This window comes from Aristolochia californica, unplaced genomic scaffold (assembly GCF_029961685.1).
Source record: "Aristolochia californica isolate CCGP_79_NKW_82.1479 unplaced genomic scaffold, dmAriCali1.0.hap1 SCAF_2, whole genome shotgun sequence".
Taxonomy (NCBI): domain Eukaryota; kingdom Viridiplantae; phylum Streptophyta; class Magnoliopsida; order Piperales; family Aristolochiaceae; genus Aristolochia; species Aristolochia californica.
This window is the reverse complement of record NW_027181881.1, coordinates 7,518,877-7,542,986: the sequence shown is the minus strand read 5'-3', so window position 1 is coordinate 7,542,986 and position 24,110 is coordinate 7,518,877. Positions and strand designations below refer to the sequence as shown.

The following is a 24,110-nucleotide window of genomic DNA, read 5'->3' as shown; positions in this document are numbered from 1 at the left end:
ATATATATTAAATAACATATAAGAAAAGATATATTAGGGGTTCATGTAGTTTTTCAGGCATAAAAAATTTAACAGAAAATATCTGACATTACACCTTGAACGAGCCTCGAGTCGTATGTTGCCACGTCTGATTACAATGAGCTAGCTTCAGACATTGCGCGTGATTCTTACTACAGGAGTTGCTAGCCACTTTCTTAAGCGTTTCTGCTAAATTGCCATTTCCCGCCTCAGTATGATGGGGAAAAATTTCTTGCTATTCATTTCCGCCACCTCTGTTCTGATTTTGGCAATCGTTCTCTTTCCTGCATTTGACACCACGAGTAATTCTTACTTGTTTTATCGCCTCTCATTTTGATGTTGCATTATCGTTTCTGTAAAATTTGATTTACTTCGTTTTCTTCTCTCTTTGTTGCAGGAAACCGAACTCCAGTTGCAGATTTAATAGTGAAGAATGCGGACATCTATACAAGCGATTCTGCTCATCCTTTTGCTGAAGCCATGGCTATCCGCCTTGGCAGAATACTTCGTATTGGAAACTATTCTTCCGTCCAGGTTTTTATTATTCACTTCTTCCTTTTCTGCGGCATCATAGTTGAAACCCTTCTCTCTTTTCTGAGAAGTATGTGGTAATTTGCAGTCTGTCCTTGGAAGTACTTGAGTGCTTGAAGTGTTATGATATTATGAAAGAGAATCAAAAGCAAATTTAAATTTTTGTTCGAATTATGGCGAAGGTTCAGGCTGAAGAGAAGGCTTCGGTTCTGGTTATTAGTCAAAGTCAGAGATATCTACGAACAATAGGAAGAAATTGGCGGCAGGGGAACCGCGTTTGCCACTTCAATAGCTCTCTTTTTAACTTAGAGCATCCTAGAACCGTACATAAATGACAGCAAATGCCTGTCAAGATTCATAATATGAAGCAGAATACCTCTTGATGTGGATCAATGGAATTATTTTCTAACTTTGAAAAATGACTTCCAAGTATATTCGCTTGTCAAAAATGACATTATGTTATTTGTTAGCAATCTTATTTACACAATCAGTAACTAGGTTGTCACTTTTATGTTCTTTCTCTATGGTTGTAGGAGTTAATTGGCCCTGGTACCGAGCAGTTGGATGTTGCAGGGAAGCTTGTCGTTCCAGGATTTATCGACTCTCATGTGCACCTCATACCTGGTGGCTTGCAGGTTGTACAAAAGTGGTAATTTTTACCATTGTTACTGCAACTACTTCTGTTTCTGTGTTATATTCTTGCTGATTCAGTGCTTTCAACTTTTATTGCTATGTTTAACACTTGCACCTGCTATGTGAAGTATGGTCATCAGCTATGACTGCAAACTTTTGAGTCTATATGACTTCATAATTCTGTTATACGCATTTGAATGCATGCAATGGAAGGTATAAATCTGTGGCGCAGATTGGAGGTGGATTCCTTCTGGCATATCTGAAATCTTTGCACTGATGATTTTTGTACTGATAGCCCCAACCAGCATGTGGTATTTTTATGTTGATTACTGATGTTTGATAATTGCATAGGCAAATATTTGCCACCAATAGAAGGCCCTTAGAACTTTTTGTAGATTGGCAGCTTTAGTTCTGTTAAGAGTTAAAGTTTTTGTAATCTTGCTGGCCATACCATTGCTTTGTTGTGATATTTTGTTCATTACATCCACACTGGCATGACCATTTGCTTTATTTTCGATTGCTGCTACGTCTATAAGGAAACTGGGTGAGGACTTGAGATTAGTGGGTGAGTGTTTGAGAGGAGTTAGGCTTTTGGTTTATTTTATATATTTATTTTCTTACGAAACTGGTGCACTATGTTCCACTTATGCTCAATAGGGTGTTTATTTGAGAACAAATATCTGGAGCAGAGAACTGCGCAACCTCAAGGTGAAAATCTAAAAGACTTGTATAACAATTTTATCTCTAAAGAAGCAACAACCTATTTTTATTTTTTTCATATTAACTCTATGATAAATCTATTCATATTAACTCCACTCTCACCAGAATTTCTTAAACGTCATGTAATAAATATCAAACACCTTGAATTACCTTCATAAAATATCTAAAAATTTTAAATTCCATATCTATGGAACTGGTTCACCAAATGTTGTTTCAATGGGCCAACTGAACAATAACTATATTTGTCCAAAATTTTCCTAATAAGATTACATTTATAATGAACTTATTTCTTGTGTCTAAATATACAAAAAGAATTTAGTTTGAAAAGAAGTAAAATCATTTTTGAAATCATTTTCTTGCAAGGATGATGTATATTATTAGTCTAATAAGTCTAGAAAAATTAGCTATATAAAGATCATTTACAGGTTAAAATAACTAAAAAAATGATTAATGGGGCTTGGAATGTTGTACATGGACTTTTAGATATTTTTAAAAGGTCTTCTTGTTCTTCTAAAGAAAACAAATATTTTAACAGTGTTATGTAACACATTTGAAAAAGTAACTTATTTCCAAAATTCTTCCAAGGAGGAGAAGTGGATATATGATATAGTGGACTTTATCGAAATGAGGTTAGGTTAGTAGGATTTTGAGTATTAAATTTTATTAAAGTCATTTAGATATTTGTCTGAGTTTAATTTACTCAGAATTATTAGAATTGTTGTGCATCAATTAATTATTTTTCTTCTTTTCCAAAAAGTGAATTTATTCAAGGCCAAGGCCAAAGAACAAAACTAAAAATCTCAAGGCAGGGGGTTCCCATTACAACAAGGGATTTAAAGGAAACCCATTGCTGAGCCAATGATTCACCCAAAGAATTGGCTGATCTTTGCGCTTGATACCAAGAGAAAATAAACAAGGATGAGATGCCAATAGTTCCATGTAAGGCCTGCCAAAGACATGAAGGAAGATCCAAAGCTTTAGAGCACCATCCAATCACCATGCTGGAATCACCTTCAATCCAGAGTTGGCCTCCCAGGGTTTCTTTGGAAATTAGGAGACCATGTCTAAGAGGTTGGATCTCAGCTGTGGTAGAATCAGAATTTCTGAGAGGTCTAGAATAGGATGTGAGAATGACTCCTTTCGTGTGTCCTGAAAACGCCACCAAACCCGGCAACACTTGGGCTGCCTAAGGCACCACCATCAAAGTTAAGTTTTATAATTCCTTAGGGAGGGGAAGTCCATTCAGCAACTGTAACCTTCCTAGGCACGGGCATCTGTGCTACAAACCTCCAACTGTCCCTAAGGGCTCCTCCACATAGGCTTTCAAATTCATGTAGGGTGATAATCCAAGCAACAATAGAACATGAGATTTTGCAGATAACTTTTGGACTAAAGATAACTTTTTGTATTTGTTCTTTTGCAATACATGTTCATGGATTTCTATTGTTGAGTCTTTTTATTTCTATATGCTCATTGGACAATTCTATAGGACAAAATAGGTCACTCTTGACAGGATCTGTAAGCTTAGTAGGTCTGCTTAGCCAATTTCTATTGGCACATCTACTTGTGGACATCAAAATGCTGTAGTTTGATTTGGGACTTCTGTTTCTGCTTTTTTATTTTGCTGTCTGCTGTCACTTGTTCTATTGTGTATGCTCATGCACTAATCAAGTATAAATTGTCCAAAAAAATCAGATGAAAAGAGTAAAGCTTCGTGATGCCAGAAGCAGAGTAGAATTTGTTCAAAAAGTCAAAGAAGCAGTAGTAGGTTGTCCCTGTTTTACCTTTTCTTTTCCTGGTTGGAGTAGTTGCAGCTATTTTCTTTTACATCTAAAACCTTTTTTGGGTTTGATTGTTTGTGATAATTTTCAGGTAAGACTAAAGGTTCCTGGGTATTAGGTGGAGGGTGGAATAACGAATTTTGGGGGAAAGAACTGCCAGAAGCTTCTTGGATTGATGATGTTAGCTCTGAAAATCCTGTAAGATGCCATATCAAACCAGTAAAAAAGTGTTTGAGGAGATTTTAGTGGCTACAAATATGTAATGTACACAAAATACAGGTCTGGCTGTCAAGAATGGATGGACATATGGGACTAGCTAATTCATTGGCTTTGAAAATGGCTGGGATTACCAAAAACACTGATGATCCAGCTGGTGGAACTATTGTGAGAACCGCAAATGGTGGTAATGTTTTTGAGATCATTTTCATTCTAGAGAGGTATGAACAGATGACACAATGGATAGCTTTTTGTGTAATTTTATCATCATCACTCATTTTTGGTCTGCAGAACCTACCGGAATGCTGGTTGATTCTGCAATGAAACTTCTTCTCTCATCCATTCCAGATGTATCAATTGATGAGAGAAGAGATGCATTGGTCAGAGCAAGCAAGCTTGCACTAATGAGGGGCGTGACAACAGTTGTTGATCTTGGGAGATATTTCCCTGGTGAATCAGCGGAAGCTGTCTGGAAAGATTTTTCAGGTTTTGTTTGGAGCATTTGTTTCCTTATGGTTTATGAGCTTGCTGAATTTTTTTCATTGCATAAGAATAATTTGAGTTTGCAGGAAAATTTCCCCCAGTCAAGTAAAAGCCCACTAGTTGCATGTTTACGCCATATTTTTCACCATACAATTTTATCTGTAGCATATTAGTTGTCCTATAGAATTGTTTCTTTACATCTTTGTTTTCTAATATCCACAGATGTATATAACTGGGCTGATTCTACTGGAAAAATGCTGATCAGGGTCTGCTTATTTTTCCCAATGGAGACATGGTCCCGTTTAGCTGTATGTTTTTATCAACTGACACTAGCAATTTCAAACCTTTATACATACTGCTTCTGTCTCTCTTATTTTCGTAGAGAGAAAATCGAGGTTCAACTTCATTCCTATTGCGATAGGATATTTTTATGATTTTGAACCTTTTGAGATAATTCGGTAAATCACTAGTAGTTATTCACCCATTATTGCTATATATTCTTTTAGTTTAGCAGCCTTTAAAGACATGACTTTCTTAGTTTGCCACTGTTATCCATCTTATCAAACTAGATGAGATAAAGACTTCTCAAGTCTAAAAAGTATGTTCATGTGCTTATAAGCATTTTAAAGTTCTTCTCCTCATGATCATTCTTCAAATTAAACTATTGATATCTTATCTACTCCTTAAACATCTAGAATAGACAAGCAGGAAAACCAGGGCAGAATTACCAACAAATAACGCAAGTGCAATCAGCAGTAACCCATTTAAGTGATGAAACAAAAATCAGTTGTTTGATATTATCATAAGTCATGCAGATGTTTTAGCCAAGGACAGGGTTAACCTGCAATCTCTCATTGTAAGAGGTTCCTCCTCTTGATTTATATTCTTTTGCCTTTGGGCTTTGAAATGAAACACATCCTTTGTAAAAAAATAAAATAATAATAATAATAATAATAAAAATTTCATAAGCCATGAAAGTTGTTTTTAGCACCCTGTTGGACACCCTAATAGTGGAAGTGACTCAAAATTGGTTAGGATAGTGATACGGGATACATGTAGCTGACCACTAGTGTTTTTTTCTTCTATAATTATGTTTATGTTTTTACCTTCAAGGCCTTATGTTCTTGTGGCATTTTTGCAATTGTTTTTCTAACTTAATGCTCCACAAGGTGCTGGTCTAGTTTTAATCAGCCTTATGCACTAACCTGTCCAGTCGTTTTTTGAATATTCTGTATCTGGGATTAAAATCATTGTTGATAGTGTTCTTTATATGGTCATGCCATGAAATAGAGCTGTAGAAGAAAGAAAAGGGGAAGAGCGAAAAGAGGAGATATTACCTTATCAAAGAATATGGTCATATTATTGTATCTCCTGCATTTTGAGAGACAACACCTCTTGCTTTTTATGGCAGAACATTATCTCTTTCCTAGGTTATGGGGAAACACTTCCTTTATAGATGGGGATCAGTTTTTGGGTGACTTGACTGAAAAGTGACTCCATTAATTTAGAAACTGATAGCACAGAACAACTCTATCAAAGGTAACCTTCAACCAATCACTCTTCTCAAGCAAGTTGAATGATGTTTAAGGTGTGGTGGCTCTATGGATAGTTGAAAAGGACCTAAGACTTGCTCATTGTTTTTGTGTAGGATCTTATTAAAGCAAGAAGTCGGGTTATAAGTCATTGGATTTACCTTGGTGGTGCTAAAGCATTTAGTGATGGGTCATTAGGCTCTAACAGTGCACTTTTTTATGAGGTGATATTGTGCTTCATATGATTTATTTGTTCAGTCTTAAAAAATTTCAATGGTAGTTTGCAACAACAAGCATCTGTTCAAGTGCTGCTGGTTACATTTTTTGTGAATGCTGATTGATATATTAAGTTTCTAACTGAGAGTTAAAATGCGATCTCAGCCGTATGTGGATGAACCCCAAAATAATGGTCTTCATTTAACAGATAAGGATTGGCTTCTTAAGACGATGATCTTATTGGATAAGTTGGGACTTCAGGTTGTTGTTTGTGTTGATCATTAATTTTTCAGATTGTACCATAATCTTTAATTTTTTTAATACAATATTTTATGTTGAGTCATCTTAGATTGCTGTGCATGCAATTGGGGATAAAGCAAACGATCTGATGCTAGATCTTTATGATTCCATCTCAACAGCTAATGGATTAAGAGACAGAAGACCCCGGGTATACTAAAAAAACCTACTTTTACTTGCATTATTTCCTCTCTTGCTGTGGCAGTTAAAATCCTTCTGGCTGTGAATGAGTAAAGAATGCTTAGTGTATTGACAAAATGTATAATTTTCAGATTGAGCACGCCCAGCATTTGGCACCCGAAGCAGTAAAACGTTTTGGTCAGCTATCAGTCATTGCTTCTGTCCAGGTTCTGTTCTGTTGAATTTTTAATACGCCACTACTGAAATTCACTTGATTGTGAATCAAGTGCTTGGTTAATTGGTGGAGGTGGTGGTTGTCAATGTGTAAGTCCTGGGTTCAAGTCTCACAGGGATATGCGATATTTGGTGTGTCTCTGTGTCAATATCCGGCAACTAAGATTTATAACTGATTTCTTTACTTGTCACTTTTTAGCATATTCACAGTATTAACATTCTACGGTTCATCCCTGTTATGATTCATAGGTGCAGAACCTGTTCTTGCAAACAGGCCTATGTCTCTCTCTCTCTCTCTCTATATATATATATATATATATATATATATATGTATGTATGTATGTGTATAGGCACAAAATATATATCTACCTACATTATTTATAACTTTTAATTCTAGAGCTCCATGAGAGAACTATGGATTTAGTGAGAAGAGTAGTAAGGGCAATCCAAAAAGACAATGAAAAAGTTGAGCAAGGAGAAAAAGATGAAGAAGAGAGTAAGATGCTAAACAACCCTATATTTTTTATTTTTAAAATGCTAAACACCTATATTGATTTATCATAACCTTATACATGAAAAAATTTAGTTTGCATGTGAATATACACCCAAAAGACCAAGTTCACACTTTAGATTTAAAGGGAAAACAGAAATCCAGCAAGTTTGCACTTCAAACTCTTCAAATGCTCCTTGACGGTGTTCTCTTTGTGCATATGTTCCTTTTCGAGCTCCTGCTTTATAACTTCTCTTCAAGGGGGGGCGTGGATGTCCCGGGCCAGTGGGTTTTGGAGGAGTTATTCATGATGACTCCACCTCTTCTGAGCTCGCTGATTTGCTTCATGGCCTTAAGATCTTCTGTGACTAGTTTTCTAGTCCCCTCATCATCAAAGGTGACTCCAAAGTGGTCATTGATTAGTGCTCCAAATCCAAGACTCTCTCTGGCGGCATTGGGACATCTTTTTAGATGTTTGTAGCATCTCTTCATCCCTTGACTGTATTTGGACTCATATTCCTTGGTCCACAAATCACCTTGCGGATTCTCAGGCTAAAAGGCGCACATCCCTCCAAACCCTTGATGTGGTGGGAGGCCCCTCCTTTTAGGTTGTATCTTTTTATCTTCTTGTTTTTATAAAATTCTCACTCTTCATAAAAAATAAAAATAAAAACAACTTGATTACTTGCATGAGGATACATGGAATTTAACATCCAGGTTTGAACTTGATGATCCTTTGCTTCCTAGTATTTGGTTATGTGATCATGACGATCCTTCCTTATATATTTGGCTTTTTGTTGTGCAATCAAATTTTTTTTGATTGCTTGAGACCAATTCAGATAGTTAGCGCCATTAAGTTTAACAGGAGTAATCTGACATAATCCTTGTATTCTACAGAATCAATGTTCCTAGTAGGAGTAATAACCTATCCAAAATCTGCCATAATAATTCCTCCTTACAACCACAATAACTGCAGTTATGCAAAGCCAAAGACACTCACAAACACCTTTCACTGTAAAAAAAGGTATATGCACCTGTCTGCACCACACCTTGAAATACTGAACTAGGGTTTACAAAAAACCCTTTTTAATACTCATTAACTTCTAGTAATAAAAATTTCAGAGATTGAGGATGAAATTACATTCAACTAAAAAGCCCTATGAAGTTTGCACAGGCAAACCTGTGTCTTGCACTAGGTGATACCAGCAATAAGTCTCTAGGTGGTACTTCAGAATTTCATACGATCTTTGTAGGATCACGACAACACACTTTTACTATAGTTTTTTTTTTAATTTTGAAATGACACCTATTAATATAGTTAGCAGCATGGGCCATTAATTCTTAGGTTAAGCCACAAAGAAGAATAAAAAACTGACATTTGATTTCAATTAGTAGAAGATTATTGAGAAATCCCTGTCCTGGAAGCACACAACTTTTAGGAAGAGAAAAATTCAACTTTTGGCTTAAATTTTTGGATTTTTTTTTTTTTTTTGAAATGATACTGATTTTTATTAAGACAAAAGCTCAAAAGAGCAAATTACAAAGGAGGGAAGCCTTCCCAAATAATGAGAGATTGCTGGGAAGTTCCGAATTTTACATATTTATCAGCCAAAGAGTTGGCTGATTTAGGAATGAGATTCTAATTACAATGGATAGATGATACAATCTCAGTAATACAATCTATGATAGGCTAGTGACGCCAAGGAGGGGGGGAAGGATGGGGGAGTGTTCTTTGGAACACCAACTGATGATAGTCTTCTAGTCTCCTTCAATGATTAACTTGCCATGGAGATGTTCCTTGAAAATTTGGATACCGAATAGAAGAGCACTAACTTCAGTAGCATTAGAATCAGCAATGCCCACTGGTCCAGCATAAGAAAGAATAGAGTCTCCATTGTGACTTCTGAAAACAGCACCTGCTCCAGCCGGCCCAGGACAACCAATAACACTACCATCAAAATTGAGTTTAATGCAGTTGCAAGGGGGAGAATCCCAGATGTCCATAATCGGAGTCCTGCAGGGGCTAGTCATATGAACAATCAAGTTCCAATTTTCCCAAAGGGAAACACCCGATAGAGCGGCAAATTCCTTCCTTGTATGAAGCCAGCTTGAGATGAGGCCAATGGCATGTGAAACTGTGTTGTCCGGGGTGCAAGCTTTGGAGTTGAATCTCCGGTTATTTCGCTCGAGCCAAATGCATCATGGAATATGCACAAGATAGGCCGAAAGTATTAACTTGCCCAGCCGAGGAAGGCGAATCCCTCTAACTATCTCAAAGGTGTTGAAGAGGTCCTGGTGTAGCTTCATTGGGAGCCCAATCTTCTAAAAAATCTTCATCCAAACTTGCCAAGAAAATCCCCTGTGTAAGAGGACATGCTTGACTGTTTCATCGCACTCATCACAAAGGGGGCAAGAAAGATCGGGGGCGGTGAAGTCTCTTCTATGAAGGTTGTCAGAAGTAAGGATCTGTTTTCTGATGGCCTCACACGAAAAATTTGATTTTGCTTGGCGGTGAGAGTTTCCAAGCCAGATTTACCTTGTGCTCATGAATACTGTAGTCTTGCTTTTTGATATGAGAGTAAGCAGAAGCAATAGTGAATCGGTCATTAATGTTGGGCTTGCAAATCAACTTATCAACTGAATGCTCCCAGATAATAGTATTGCTGAGTCAGGTAAGGAGAGAGCAAAAAGCCAAAGATTCCTCATCATTTAATCCCCAACGGAACGGAGACTCCACGACTGATCCATCCAAGAATCAGCCATTGAGCAAGAGAGGTCTCTAGCCACCCTATGCAGCCCTGGTAAGTCCTCCAAGAGGGAGCAGGGACCACACCATTCATCCGACCAGAAGAGTAGGGTCTTTCCATTGCTCGTGTGAAACTAGGTAGCATCTTTGAATACTGGCAGGAGCTTATAAATTGATTTCCATATCGGGGATAGGAAGCGAGTGGTACCATCTTCTCTCCACCAGGCACCCGAAAACTGAAGGTAGAATTTAACCATATTCCTCCATAGACTGTTATGCTTGATGTTGAAGTTCCAAATCCATTTTGAGCTTAAGAGCTTGGTTCATTTCCCTCGTAGGCCGGATGCCTAATCCTCCCCTATTATGAGACATGCAAATATCCTTCCAACTAACCAAGTGGTATCTGAAGGTGTCTTCTGATCCTCTCCAAAGAAATTGCCGATGGATGGCGTTAATTTTGGAGCAAATGGAGGCTGGACAATGCATAAATGATAGCAGATAATTTGGCAGCCCTGCCAAACAAGATTTGAGGAGAATAAGACGCCCCGCTGTAGATAAGAGCTTACCCCTCCAAGTGGCTAGCCTCTTTTCAAATTTCTCAATGAGGGGGGCTTATAGTGACGCCGAAGGCCGAGAATCAAAAAGTGGGAGCCCAAGATATATAGTTGGTAGATTTCCCACTGTGCATCCCAAGTAGTCCGCCATATCCTGAAGCCTAGCTGGATCGATGTGGTAGCCAAGAAGAGTGGTTTTTCCCCAATTTATATTCTAACCAGAAGCCAATTCAAATAATCCCAAAACAACATGCAGTTTTTTTATCTGATCCATAGTACCAACCCCGAAGCAAATAGTATCATTTGCAAACTGGAGGATCGGAATATCAAAGGCCGTGCAATTTGTCATGGGGAGGAGCCATCCCATGTTCTTGGCCGAGTAGATCAAGGAGGATAGATATTTTGCTACCACATTGAAGAGCAAGGGAGAAAGGGAGTCTCCCTGTTTGATTTCCCTGGTTCCCTTAAAATTCCCACAAACAGTTCCGTTGAGAAGGACAGAGTAACTTGCAGAGGAGATGCAGCTTTGGATCCAGAAGCGCCATTTTCCCCTGAATCCCATCTTCCCCAGGAGGGTGTCCAGAAACTTCTAATTAACTATGTCAAATGCTTTTTCGAAGTCAAGCTTGTGGATGAATCTGGGGAGCTTGAGAACCTTGAAATGGTGGATAAGTTCGTGACATGCCATGGCCGAATCAAGAATGTTCCTTCCCTTAATAAAAGCACTTTGGCCATGGTGAATGGCAATAGGGAGAACCGCTCTGAGGCGCGCAATCATCTTATATGCACCGGTGGTGAGACTGATTGATTGGAAGTCAGATGGGAGCTCTGCCCCATCTTTTTTAGGGATGAGGGCATTGAACGAGGCTTGAATTTGTGGATTGAATTGCTCTGATGCCATGTAAGAAAGTAAAATAGAAGAGAAATTGAAGAGGAAAGAGAAGAAAAAGAAGAAAAAGAATAGGGGAGAAAGGGATGTCATACAACCTGCTGGATGGGGAAAAAATCTAACACCCATCAGGTTTTATTTCTCACTTAAGTGTTTTTACAAAAAGACCAAAAAAGGCCTAACGCCTAACTTAAGGACGTGTACGTAAAATATTCTTCGAATTACATAATAACCACATCATTTAGATTCTCTATGACACTTTTGTCTAACAAATTACAGATCTACCCTCATGAGAAATTACTATAATACCCCTGAATTTTAACAATAATTAATCAAGAGGGGTTTTGTTCTGCATTGTAATTCTTGCTTGCTGTGCAGCCATGTGGAAGAGTCCATGGACCACTTGCTTCTCCATTGCAGCTACTCATGGTCTATTTGAAGCCATTTTTTTGGTTTGTTTGGCCTCTCTCTCTGTGCTCCTAGCTCATTCAGTGGCTTTGTGACTCTTTGTCCCAGAAATCCAGTTCCTTTATTGCACTCCGTTATGCTCAAAGTCCCCCTAGCCTTCGTTTCTTGGGGACTTTGGGGTGTGTTGAAGTAAAAGTATGAGAGAGTTTTACATGACTTTCACAGAGCCAAAATTAATATGGAGTATTACAAGAGTTTCATAGGAAGGAAATCTCACAGAAGAATCTCAGTAAAAGAAGTTTTAGTTATGTTAGTCTTTTATTTATATTCAGTTGTTTAATTATTTTAGGACTTATCTTTTAGTGTTTGACTTTGGGTGTAAACGGGAAATTAGTAGTTTAATTATAATTTGATTCTACTAGTTTCCTTTATTATAGTGGCTCATTGTAATCAGTTAATCAATAAGTCAATAAATTATTTTCTTCTCTAGAAATTCAACATGGTATCGGAGCAGGGTTTGTAAATTGACACAACTTCAGTTTACAGAGATGGTGTGCTTCTCTCTCCTACCAGGTTTTAGTGTAGTTTATCTTTTTTCTTCATTGTCGCTTTTACTTTTGCTTACCCTAATTTATCTTTTTTCATCATAACCATCTCCCTGGATGCTATTGTTATCGGTTTCTATGCCAATATTACATATTGCAATATGCTAAGCACTAGTTCCAGTCTCTTTATTTTCTTCCTTCCACATTCCCTTCCTTCTTAGCCCCACAATCATGGAATTAGAGCAGTAATAGTTCCATTGTAGTCATCTCTTACTGGCTTCCTCACTGATTCTTTTATTAAGTCATCCCTTAGTAATATTGATGCACATTACATCGCTACAAGGTTTTGAGCAAAGATGATTCTCCCAACAAAACTTAAGTTACAATGTTTCTGTTGCTGCTGGCTGGATATCCTTGGTAGGTGCACCCTTTGAAATTTTACCAGACCGCCATAGCAGCGTTTTCAATTGCTACTTGGGCAGAGTCGCTTCTTCTTAGGCTTGCTGAGCTCCTGGGTGCTCTTTGAGAAATATGTCAATTTCTTTGTAAAACTCGTTGTGCTGTGGTCTGGAATGCTCTGGAACGGATTCTGCTAGAGCTGCAATCTTTGATGCAGGATGGAGGAATTGAGTGACCCCCGGCTTGGTATTCGTCAATTGCTGAGAAAGGATTGGGAGCAACAGGAGCAACAGTTGCAGACACCTAGACAAGAGATCCCTTCTCAATCTTGGTATCCTCCATCAGTGGTTGGCTCCTCAACTTCATCTCGAGCTTCGCCTCTGGGTTCTTCTTCTTTTAATGCACATCACAGAACTTCAGACAGCGGTTGTTCATCTCCATGTGGGCAGCTTCCATCTGCTCAGGTAGCAGGCATAATTGCTCTCCTAAAGGATAAGAGTGTTGATGAGTTGTGGAAGCTGCTAACTGAAAAAGGTGCATATGATGTGTTTTTCACTCCCAAAATCCTCTTGGATGAACGGTGGTGTGCTCTATGTTGGAGTTGTGCATTGAGTCCTTGCTTCAGCAAACTCTTGTCACCGTGGAACTCTAAAACCTCCAAGTGTTGTCCTAGTATAACTAGGACTGAGGAAGGAGGACGACAAAGCTGGCTGGAACACAGCTTTTAAGGTGTGTGCTGTCAAGATTAGAGAATTGAGGGCAGCAGTGTTCTCTTCGAAGATAGATTCCAGTGAGAGCAGCAGAAGCGTGATGGGCCCATGTCCAATGACTTCACCTCCGTCGTGGTCAACCGACTTGTCTTCCTCGATTCACATTGATCAGTTGTTAACCTTCAACTCCTCAGAGAACATTGTTTCAGGAGGGAGCAAAGTGATGCAATTCCGATCGGGACTGGTGTATTTCTTATAAACCACTTTGAGCTTACTCTCTGCTGCCATGTAGTGAAAATTTATCAAGGCTTTCACACAATCAATTAGCTGTGGCTCAAAAAACACTTAAGGGTCTCCGTCCACATTGGGCTCTTTCTTAAAGTGCAGTTTGCTGCATAAACAGCAAAAGCAGCGACCATTGACGGGCAGTACATGGTCATCGTGTACTGAATTAAGGCCAGCTTGACCATTTTGAGAGTTTGAAAGAATTACTGAATTGTAAGAATTCAGTTTGAAAGTTGAGTATTACAGTGGTTGTGCCTCCTTCCGGATTTGAAGTATGAGTGTTGCTACCATTTGAGAAGATGAAGTACAATTTATAATGAAAAATATTACGAGTTATGGTAAACAAATTTTATGTGACCACAATATCTAAGTCTGAGGGAGTACAATATGAAGATTTTTTTCTTGAAGACAATTTTTTTTTCATTGCAAGCTGAAGTTATAAACTCCAACTTGAGGGGGGAGGGTCGAATAACAAGTATGAGAGAGTCTTACATGACTCTCTCAGCAATAAGTCTCACAGAGTCAGAATTAATATGATGGAGTCTTACAAGAGTCTCATATAAGAATCCTAGTTAAAAAGGAGCTTCAGTTATGTTAGTCTTCTATTTATGTTCAGTTGTTTAATTGTTTTAGGACTTAGTTTTTAGTGTTTGACTTTGGGTGTAACTGGGACATTGCGGGTTTAATTGTAATCTGATTCTACTTATTTCTTCTATGATAAATAGAGGTTTATTGTACTCAGTTAATCAGTAAGTCAATGAATTATTTTCTTCTCTAGAAATTCGACAGGGGGAGTGTAATTGTTAGAAAATCTACTGAAGGGTATTTTAGTCATTTCACACCAGCTAGTGTTTTTTAAGCCTATGTTATTTTGTCAACATCTTTGATTATGTATATTGCGAGATATAAGGGTTTAAGTATTTTTAGTGTATAGGAGAATTTTTGTAACTTTGACGTATTTCACTTGATCAAGAGATGAGGGGGTTGAGCATGAGCCCCAATGAGACTCTTCTCAAAAAGTCTTCTCCTCTCTTCATTCCTTCAATTTCTCTCTTTATACTCTCTTATTTTCTTTTTCAATGGTATCAAAGCAATGAATCCTGGTTGGAAGCCTCTATTCTGCGTTTTTTCACTCCATTGTAGACTATGTCATCTGAGAACGAGGTTCCGTGAGGTTCATGCCTTACTGGTTCAACAAAAAATCATCTTTCTTCTCTTTTTCTACCAAAAACCTTAGTGTTGTTGGCCATTACTGCATTTAAGTGCCATTATTGATGAGATAGTCCTAGGACTTCTTATTTGGGGGAAATTTCCCCTTTGCTTGGTGTGCAGCCCCATACTTGGCTCCTTGACTACATCATCCTCCTGGAAGATGATGTCAGCCCTATTTTTTGTCGATTTGTGGTTCTAAGTGTACATTCACTCTCGATTGGTGGAAATTGTATCAGGGTTCAACATAGATTGCATAAAAACCCTATTTTTTGTGAAGTGAAGCCCACCTACTTTGTACACCTATCGTGTTGCTTGAAGTTGTGGAGCCTAATCAATGCCTTACGCTGAGTCGGTACACGGATCAACCTTCATGGTAAGGTCGTCGTGGGGGTTGGAAGGGGAGCAGGGAGCCCTCGAAAAATCCACAATATATTGATTGTTGTTTAATTAAGGGCAGTGTGGGGATTTCACTCTTGTATTGCGGTTGCTCTAGTTTTCTCTTTATATTTGGGGCGCCGCTATTAGGATTTCATTATTGAAGAAGGATCTTTAGTTGCGGCCCAAGAGAGGTTAGAGAAAAACACTTGTAAGTGTGTGCGATTTTTCTTGTAAACTATTTCATCTTCATTGTGGATTACTACAACGACAAAAGACAGGACGTAGTCTTAGCTTGAAGTGAACCTGTCTAAATCTTGTTGTATTTTTTGTGGTTGCTTTTTTCTTCTTCTGCTATTATTATTATTGTTCTCGTTAGTTTGAAATTAGGGTGTCTAATTCCTAACAGTAATTGCCTGGTCGTGACTATTTTTTGGTACATATGGCTGATTCCGATGAGGTATATACTCCGTCAAGGGAAGTAGGGAGTTCTGATGGAAAAGATACCATTGTTATCACTTTGGAAAAATTGAATGGGCAGAATTATCTTAGCGGGTCCAGATTTGTACGAATGTCTTTAAAGGCCAAGCAAAAGTCAGAATATTTCAGAGATGACCCTCCTGTGCCTATGAAGGATGATTGGGAGGCAGAAGATTGCCTAGTTATAACATGGATAGTAAACAGTGTTGATTCCAAATGGAGGAATCAAATTATGAAACGTGAGACTTCAAAAGAGATGTGTCTCCATAGAATCCTTGTTTGAACAAGAGAGCAATCTATCTCGAGTGTATGAGTTATATACAAATTTATTTAGTCTCAAGAGAGGTATCAGACCTATTAAAAAGTATTAAAATGAATTTCTAGGAGTATGGCAAGAGATAAATGTATATCATCTATTCACTATTGATGAATGGGAATTAAGAAAGCAACAAAACTAGTTGCTGGTTGGTAAATTATTTGATGGTTTGGGTTATGAATTTGATGGATTAAAGGCACAATTACTTGATTCAGATGATGTGCCTACCTTGTCTACTACATTCAAAAAAATCATGCACGTTGATACTGCTGTTGTACCCCGAGGTGCTAAAGGAGTTAAGGTGGTGAATGCCTCTGCACTTAATACCTCTAGTCTTATAGGATCCTCTAGAGGCCATAACGGTATCAATAGAGGCAGAGGTAGAGATGGACTTGTTCGAGCTCGAGGCCAAGGTGATGGCGAATCTGAGAGGAAATGTAATCATTGTGGCAGGTCAAACCATTTCTCAAATAAGTGTTGGATGAAGTTTGGTAAACCAGCATGGGCAAACTCGACCATTCATGATAGTAGCGAAACTCATACCGAGGTGGTAAGCAATATTATACCACGATCATTTGATGAAATGCATCGACTGCTACAACAACAACAACAACTAATATAACGTATGGCTCAGTTCTCAACTATCTCTTCCTTGGCATCTATGGCTCAGACTTCCATTCTTACATCCACTTTGGCTAGTTCAAGTATGTTGTTCTTCATGTGCATCAATCGTCCACTTGGGCTCTTGACTCGGGAGCTACAACCCATTTGTCTGGTATGTCATCTTTTTATTTTCAGATTTAAAAGAGTCATCTTTTTATTTTCAGATTTAAAAGAGTCATCTGATATTAAGCATGTATCTTAGATGATGGTTTTGTTTCATTGGTTCAACCTGATGGTTTTGTTTTATTGGTTCAAAGTGTCGGTATAGTAGCCCCTACATTCATATCTCCTCAGTTTGTGTTATTTGTTCCCAAGTTTCCTCTTGGTCTATTGTTGGTTAGTCAGTTGACTAAATCTATGAATTATTTATTAACTTTTTATTCTACCCATTGTGTTTTTTAGGATCTCATGACAAAGAGGATGATTAGTTCCACACGAGAGGGGTAAATTGTATTATTTGGAGAACCACTCACCAAATAATACACTACATGCTTTACATTCTGTAGTCTCACCTCTACAATGACATTTACGGTTAGGTCATCCCTCTCCAACAAAATTGGTTCAGCTTTTTCTTGCATTTTCTTCCAGTGCTTCGCTTTCGTGTAAATCGTGCCAGCTAGGAAGCATCACTGAACAACCTTTCTTGTATCAGGAGCAATCGTTTCTTTGACATTGTTCATTTTGATGTTTGGGGTCCTTATCTAGTTTGTTTGGTTATAAGTATTTTTTTTTAATTCATTGATGATTTTAGTAGATGTACTTGGGTGTATCTCCTATGGAAGAAGTTTGAGGTTTTTGGTGTATTTCAAAACTTTTAAAATGAAATAAAAACCAGTTTGATACTTCTATTCTTGTACTTTGCACTGATAATTCATGAATAAGAAATTTGATATTTTTTTTTCAGAGTCAAGGGATTATTCATCAGTTATCCTGTGTGGTTATTCCACAGAAAAATGGAATAGTTGAACATAAAAATCATCATTTGTTGGAAGTTGCACGTAACATGTTATTTCATATGAATGTACCCAAGTCATATTGGTGTGATGCAGTCCTTATAACATGTTATCTCATCAACAAAATGTTTTCTTCTGCTCTAGGAGATAAAATACCCATACAACTTTTATTGCGTTCCGTTTCATTATTCCCATTATTTCCACGTGTATTCGGATGTGTATGATTTGCACATGTGTTTGGTCCATCTAGAGATAAATGTCTACAGTAAAATGTATTTTTCAAGGATACAAAGGGATACAAATGCTTTTGCCCTTCTACAAAGAAAACATTTGTATCAGTCAATGTAACAGTTTTTTAGGATGCTCTCTTCTTTGCTTCCTCCACTATAAACGAGTTTCCCTCTTCTACTATAGGTGCAAGTTAGTTATTCCTACACCTGTAGAGGATGTTCCAGGACCTTAACTTAGTGTTACTGTTGAGAAACCAGTGCAAGTATATCATAAAAGACAGGTGCTCTCGCGTCAAGAGTAAAAATCCCTCCCTCACAGCGGATCCAGAAACCACTTTGTCTGCTAATCCAAAGGTAAGTGATTTACTTCTTCCTATTGCTCTTCGGGAATGTGTTCGAAAAGGTACTCGTTATCCACAGTCAAACTTTGTTTCCTTTGATTCGTTGTCTGACCGATATAAACAGTTTGCTTTTTCTTTGTCCTCTTGCATTATTTCTTCTTCAATGTAGGCTGCTCCCTCTCCATATTGGAAGCAGGCTATGGATGTTGAGATGGAGACACTATTGGATAGGGGGACTTGGTAGTTGTGTGATTTGCCCCTAGGTGCCACAATTGTTGGATATAGATGGGTGTATATGGTGAAAGATAAGGCTGATGGTTCTATCGAGAGATACAAGGCTAGATTGGTAGCAAAAGGCTACACATAGACCTATGGAGTTAATATTTTTGAAACCTTTTTTCCAGTTCCCAGGTTGTCTTGTGTATGGATTTTGGTTTCTATAATTGTAAACCAGGGGTGGTCACTATGTCAATTTGACATTAAAAATGCTTTCTTGTATGATGATTTGGAAGATGAAGTTTATATTGAGGAATCTCTTAGGTATGTTGCTTAAGGGGAGATTAATAAAGTTTGGAGACTCAAGAAAGCTATATATGGTCTCAAACAAAACCCACTGGCATGGTTTGAGAAATTCAGCTAAGTTGTTTAGTCAATTGGATTCTCCAGAAGTCACTGTGATCATTCACTTGTTGTTCTGAAGATGTCATTTGAATTGTAGTGTTATTAGTTTATGTGGATGATATCGTATTGTTTGGCAGTGATGTGACAGGTATTGAGGAAGTAAAAGCACAAAATATTTTTATCCTAAAGACCTTGGTTCACTGAAATATTTTCTGGAGATTGAAGTAGCCAGAGTCAAGGCAGCTCCTATGCTGACATAAAGGAAGTATGTCATGGATATGCTGCAAGAATATGGGTTATTGGGTGTCATGCCACTTGAAACTCTAATGGAAGTTGGGCATGGTCTTCATGATGATTAGTGTTGAACTCAATGGTAAGACAATGTATCACCCACCAATTGACAAACTCATATATGCTACTGTTACTCATCTTGACATATTTTTTGCTGTCAGTGTAGTTAGTCAATTTATGGAATGTCTATGCAAAATTCATCTAGAGGCTGTACAAAGAATCTTGAGATATTTGTAATGGTCTCTTGGAAATGGTATCTTCTTTAAGCCTCATAATCACTTGAAGATAGAAGCTTTTTCAGATGTAGACTATGTGAGTTTGAAAATGGACCGAAAGTGTATAATTTGATAAGTTGCAGAAACAAAAAATAGAATGGTGTATCTTGATCTAATGCTGAGGTTGAGTATAGAGCAATGACTCATACTGTCAGTGAATTAATGTGGGTAAGATCTGTGGTAACAGAGTTGGATCTACTCCAAGATGAACCTATGACTATGTAATGTGACAATCAGGTAGCAATATTCATTGCAGGGATTTAGTTTTTCATAAGAGAACTAACCATAATAAGGTGCATTGTCATTTTAATCGAGATGCAATAATGAGGAAAGAGGTCATCACTCTCTATGTTTGATTTGGTGATCAAATTGGAGACGTGTTCACTAAAGCTTTTGGTAAACACGAGTTTGTGATATTATGTAACAAGTTGGGTCTTGTTATCCTCTAACTTGAGGGGGAGTGTTAAAAAATCTATTAAGGGTAATTTAGTCATTTCACATCAGCTGGTGTTTCTGAAATCTACGTTATCTTGTTCTACATGTTTGATTATGTCACAAGACTTAGTTTCATATATTTGATTATGTCACCAGACTTAGTTTCATATGTTTGATTTTGTATATTGGGAGGTACAAGGGTTAAAGTGATTTTAAGTGTATAGGGGATTTTTGTAACTTTGACCTATTTCACTTAATAAAGAGATGAGGGGATCGAGCACAACTCCCAATGAGATTCTTGTCAAAAAGTCTCTCCTCTCAAAGTCTTTTCCCTCTTATCTCCTTCATTTTTTCTGTTTATACTCTCTTATTTTTCTTTTTCACAGTAATCATAGATGCTTTAGTCTCATTTCAAAAAAAAAAAAATAGATGCGTTAGTCAGAATTCCTCCCCTTGGTCGGTTGTTGCTGAGAAGATCTTGTCTCAGTTGGTCTCTTGGTTTTGGTTGGGTATCAGGTGCAATTGGTCCTAGGTGGTTAATCTCTCTTAGCTCAATCAAATTGCACTTGTGGAATGGCTTCCACCTGTGCTTGACCTCTTTGACTGTTCGTCTCTCTGAAATCCTAAGCCTTCTGGCTCCGTGGGGTCTTTCAGAATTCCAATGCTGATGGGCTTCTAGGCATTACTGACTCCACCATTGCTGAGCTCCTAGCCTTTACGCATGGCTTAAAAATTTTCAAAGACTGCTTTCAAGGGAAGCTTCATGTTGAAGGCAAGAATTGTCCTTGGCGGCATTGGCAACATTTTCTTGAAATTCAGGATTTATCTAGGTATGTTGTTTGTAACTGGTCTCATGTTCGTAGGTCAGCAAATAGTGTTGTTGATTCTTCAGCCAGAGAGGGGGTTACCCTCCAATTCTTCATTGTCGGGGTTCCCTTCTATAGTTTTCTTGTTTGCCTTTGGGCTTTAATGGAACACACCTTTTCTAAAAAATAACAAAACATGGTGTAAACCCAACAACTCCCTATTCCCTCACAAAATACCACTTTTACCCAGCTTCCTCCCTTAAAATTACAAAGAAGACATTAAAACCCTGCCAACTAAAGGCAAAATACTCTTTCGTGCAGGAAACTAACTTCTTGCTCTTATTGGCCTAATGTGAAAATAGAATGTATCAATATTTTCTGTTTGAGGAGTTGCCTTCTCAGCAATACGGTGAGATCTTCTTGGCTTTACTTTTTGAAAGGTCGTCTTTTCAGATTCTTCTTCAAGTTCTTCAAACTATTCATATTCCACCCTTTTGTCTTTTGACATGTCATGCCCCATTTTTTGCTCCTTAATTACATAGGGACATCATGAGATAGAGGCAAAGAAGAGGTCAAGATACTAAACTTGACTCTGCTCTGTTATATTCATAATGTCTATACATGAGAAGTCCTTGATTGAATAGGATTCAAATGATTTCCAGAATAGAATTTTTTATTTAACTAGGACGAATTGTATGATTTGGGTTCTACTTTCTTATGTTCTCTAACAATATTTTTGGAAACATGAATGAAGCCATCCTTTTCTGAGTGAAGCAGATTCACACTCTTCCATTGGATGTCCTTAACTGTTAAATACTTATTATCATTATCTTGTGCATTCAACAGCCAGATCATCTTCTCGATGATGCTAATAGTGCTGAAAAGAAGCTTGGTGTGGATAGGGCTCAGAGGGGATCATATTTGTTTCAGTCTCTATTATCTAGCGGTGCTCAGATAGCCTTTGGTTCTGATTGGCCAGTGAGCATATTACAACTGGCTTTGCATTAATAAGCTTTTTTCTGATTCTTTGCTTTTAATTTAGAATTTGTTATGTGGATTAACTTCAATTTTTTTTTTTTTTTGTCATTCACTAAGGTTGCAGATATTAACCCTTTGCAAGGCATCAGAACTGCGGTGAGGAGAATACCTCCTGGCTGGGAAAATGCATGGATAGCATCTGAGCGTGTGAAACCCTCCGATGCTCTAAATGCGTAAGGAGATTTCTTATTTATATAATTCTATTGCCTATATTTATTGTGTGGTTATCGGGATGTGGTTCTCTATCGCTTCTTAATAGCAGTATGGAAGTCTGGTTGGTTGGTAATATTTTAAACATATTCAATATGTTAATAAGTGAATAGAATTATAAGGTGCCATAGTGAGTTAGATAACTGTCTGTTTAGAGTGCTCTTGGGATTTTATATCCTATAGAAAAATTCTTTTGAGTCAGTGTAAATTACATAGCTTTTGAGGTCACATCATGTGTTTCTACCTTTAAACTCCGATCTTGCTGACTGGACAAGCATTGCCACGTATTGTGAAATTTATGCGGTTAAGATGGTAGTTGGTTATAGTTTAAATTGATTCTGATGGTCAGATTTCACAACTGTCCTATTGACAATTTTTTTTGTTGTCCATCTGTGGTTGCATTATCATTAGGTGTATCTGAAGAAATCAATTGACTCTGTTAAGAGATGTTATAAACAAAAACTCATCATTTTCCCTTCATTTTAAAATATTTGTGGGAAAGAAGAGAGTAATTGCTGGTGATTCGATATGTCTAATGAAGACCTAATAGTGCCTCAGCGAGAAGGTTCGCCAATGACCATAAACGACAGGAATAGATGGAATCAGTGAGTAACAACTTGAAGTAGGTTGATCTCACTTGAAGTAGGTTGATATTGCAATCGAGGTACCAAATAACATGGAGCACAATGGAGGAAGGTTTATGTTGATAAGTTCATGCATCCAACATTGTAATAAGACAACGATGTTGGTGTAGAATTTCTCAGTTGGTTGTTGTGCCTCCTTTCACGTTTCTCCAATAAATTAAGTTTTGGCTGTCATTCTTCTTTTGATGAAGGTGGTGGTTTCCATCTGATGGTTGACATCTAATGTGAGAACCTTTTTAAGCATTGAGGCTTCCATTTCAGTTATAATCTACATTTCTGCTGCCTCAAACTGAATCTCGTGCAACTTTCTGTGAGTCAATTTCTTAAACATTCTTATGCCAAGTGAGAAGATCCTGGTTGATGCCATTTTGCAATGCTATCCAACGGTAACATGCCAAATGAAAAAAATGAGAACTGTACAAGCATTACAGTTTCCAATGTGTATCACGGTACTAACTCTTTGTTTTGGTCAATATTTATTTCAATGTGCTGGTGGATCTTGGAATCATGTATCTTGAGTCGTACTTGATATTGAACAATTGCAGCAGGGCCAGGCACCCATTAGTTCTTGCAAACTGAATCTGTTATTTGGTTTCGCAAATAAACCTTGTAGATTTCTAGATTTTATTAATTTTGATAGTAGTCTAGCTTTTTTGTTTTTTTATTACAATTCGAAACCAGATATTTTGTTTTCTTTGTTAGTACTATTTCTTCCACTTTTGGCCGAAATTGGCAGCGTTCTGTGATACATTTATGCCTTTCTTTACTCTTTTCTAGCTTGTTCTATTTGCTTTCTCTTGACTTAAAGTGCCACGCCATGGCAGGTACACAATTTCAGCTGCATTTGCATGCTTCCTCGATCATGAACTGGGATCCTTAACTCCAGGCAAGTTGGCAGATTTTGTGGTGTTATCTACTTCATGGGAGGACTTTGAGGAAAATGTATCAGCCTCAGTTTTGGCAACTTACGTGGGTGGAAAACTAGCTTATTTCTCTGACTAGCCAAAGTTTCTGACATTGGGACAGCAGGATTTACTATTAGTGGGCACCAGCAGTGTTCCTGCTTGGCAGGAAACGAGGTTACATCATGTATACTCGTTATATTCTATGCTTTACAGTTATATTGTACTATAAATCATGCTATCTGTTACCTGAATTGTCAAAAGGGGCTTTGATTGTTTGCTGGAGTTGCCTGCCTTGTGGCTCCGATGCAAGCATAGAATTCCTGTAGAACTACTTCTAATTTTATTTTTTTAATTATTGTAGAGATAATAATGACATTTAAAGGAAGAAAAAGGTTAGATGGAGGTAAAGTAGGCTATACTTGTATAGAGGAAGACGGATTTTGAAGGGATTCAAATGACAAAAGCCTTTGGGACAAGTCTTTTATGAAGGAAACCGACATTTATTCTC

General features: G+C 37.7%; 1 protein-coding gene across 2 annotated transcripts; it reads left to right on the top strand.

Annotated features, from left to right (window-relative positions):
- Window positions 1–198: 198 nt before the first annotated feature.
- On the top strand, window positions 199–24,110 carry LOC137956223 (protein LONG AFTER FAR-RED 3). Of its 2 annotated transcripts, XM_068803608.1 has the most exons (16): window positions 199–320; window positions 416–552; window positions 1,083–1,184; window positions 1,840–1,890; window positions 3,598–3,670; window positions 3,775–3,881; window positions 3,963–4,086; window positions 4,191–4,385; window positions 4,605–4,690; window positions 6,031–6,138; window positions 6,296–6,391; window positions 6,480–6,578; window positions 6,700–6,774; window positions 21,652–21,783; window positions 21,901–22,016; window positions 23,522–24,110. In XM_068803608.1, the coding sequence occupies exons 1-16, from the start codon at window positions 233–235 to the stop codon at window positions 23,697–23,699; spliced, it is 1,767 nt and encodes a 588-aa protein (XP_068659709.1). In that variant the 5' UTR covers window positions 199–232; the 3' UTR covers window positions 23,700–24,110. The 2 variants fall into 2 exon arrangements, with proteins under 2 accessions (XP_068659709.1, XP_068659711.1); XM_068803610.1 differs by lacking the exon at window positions 1,840–1,890.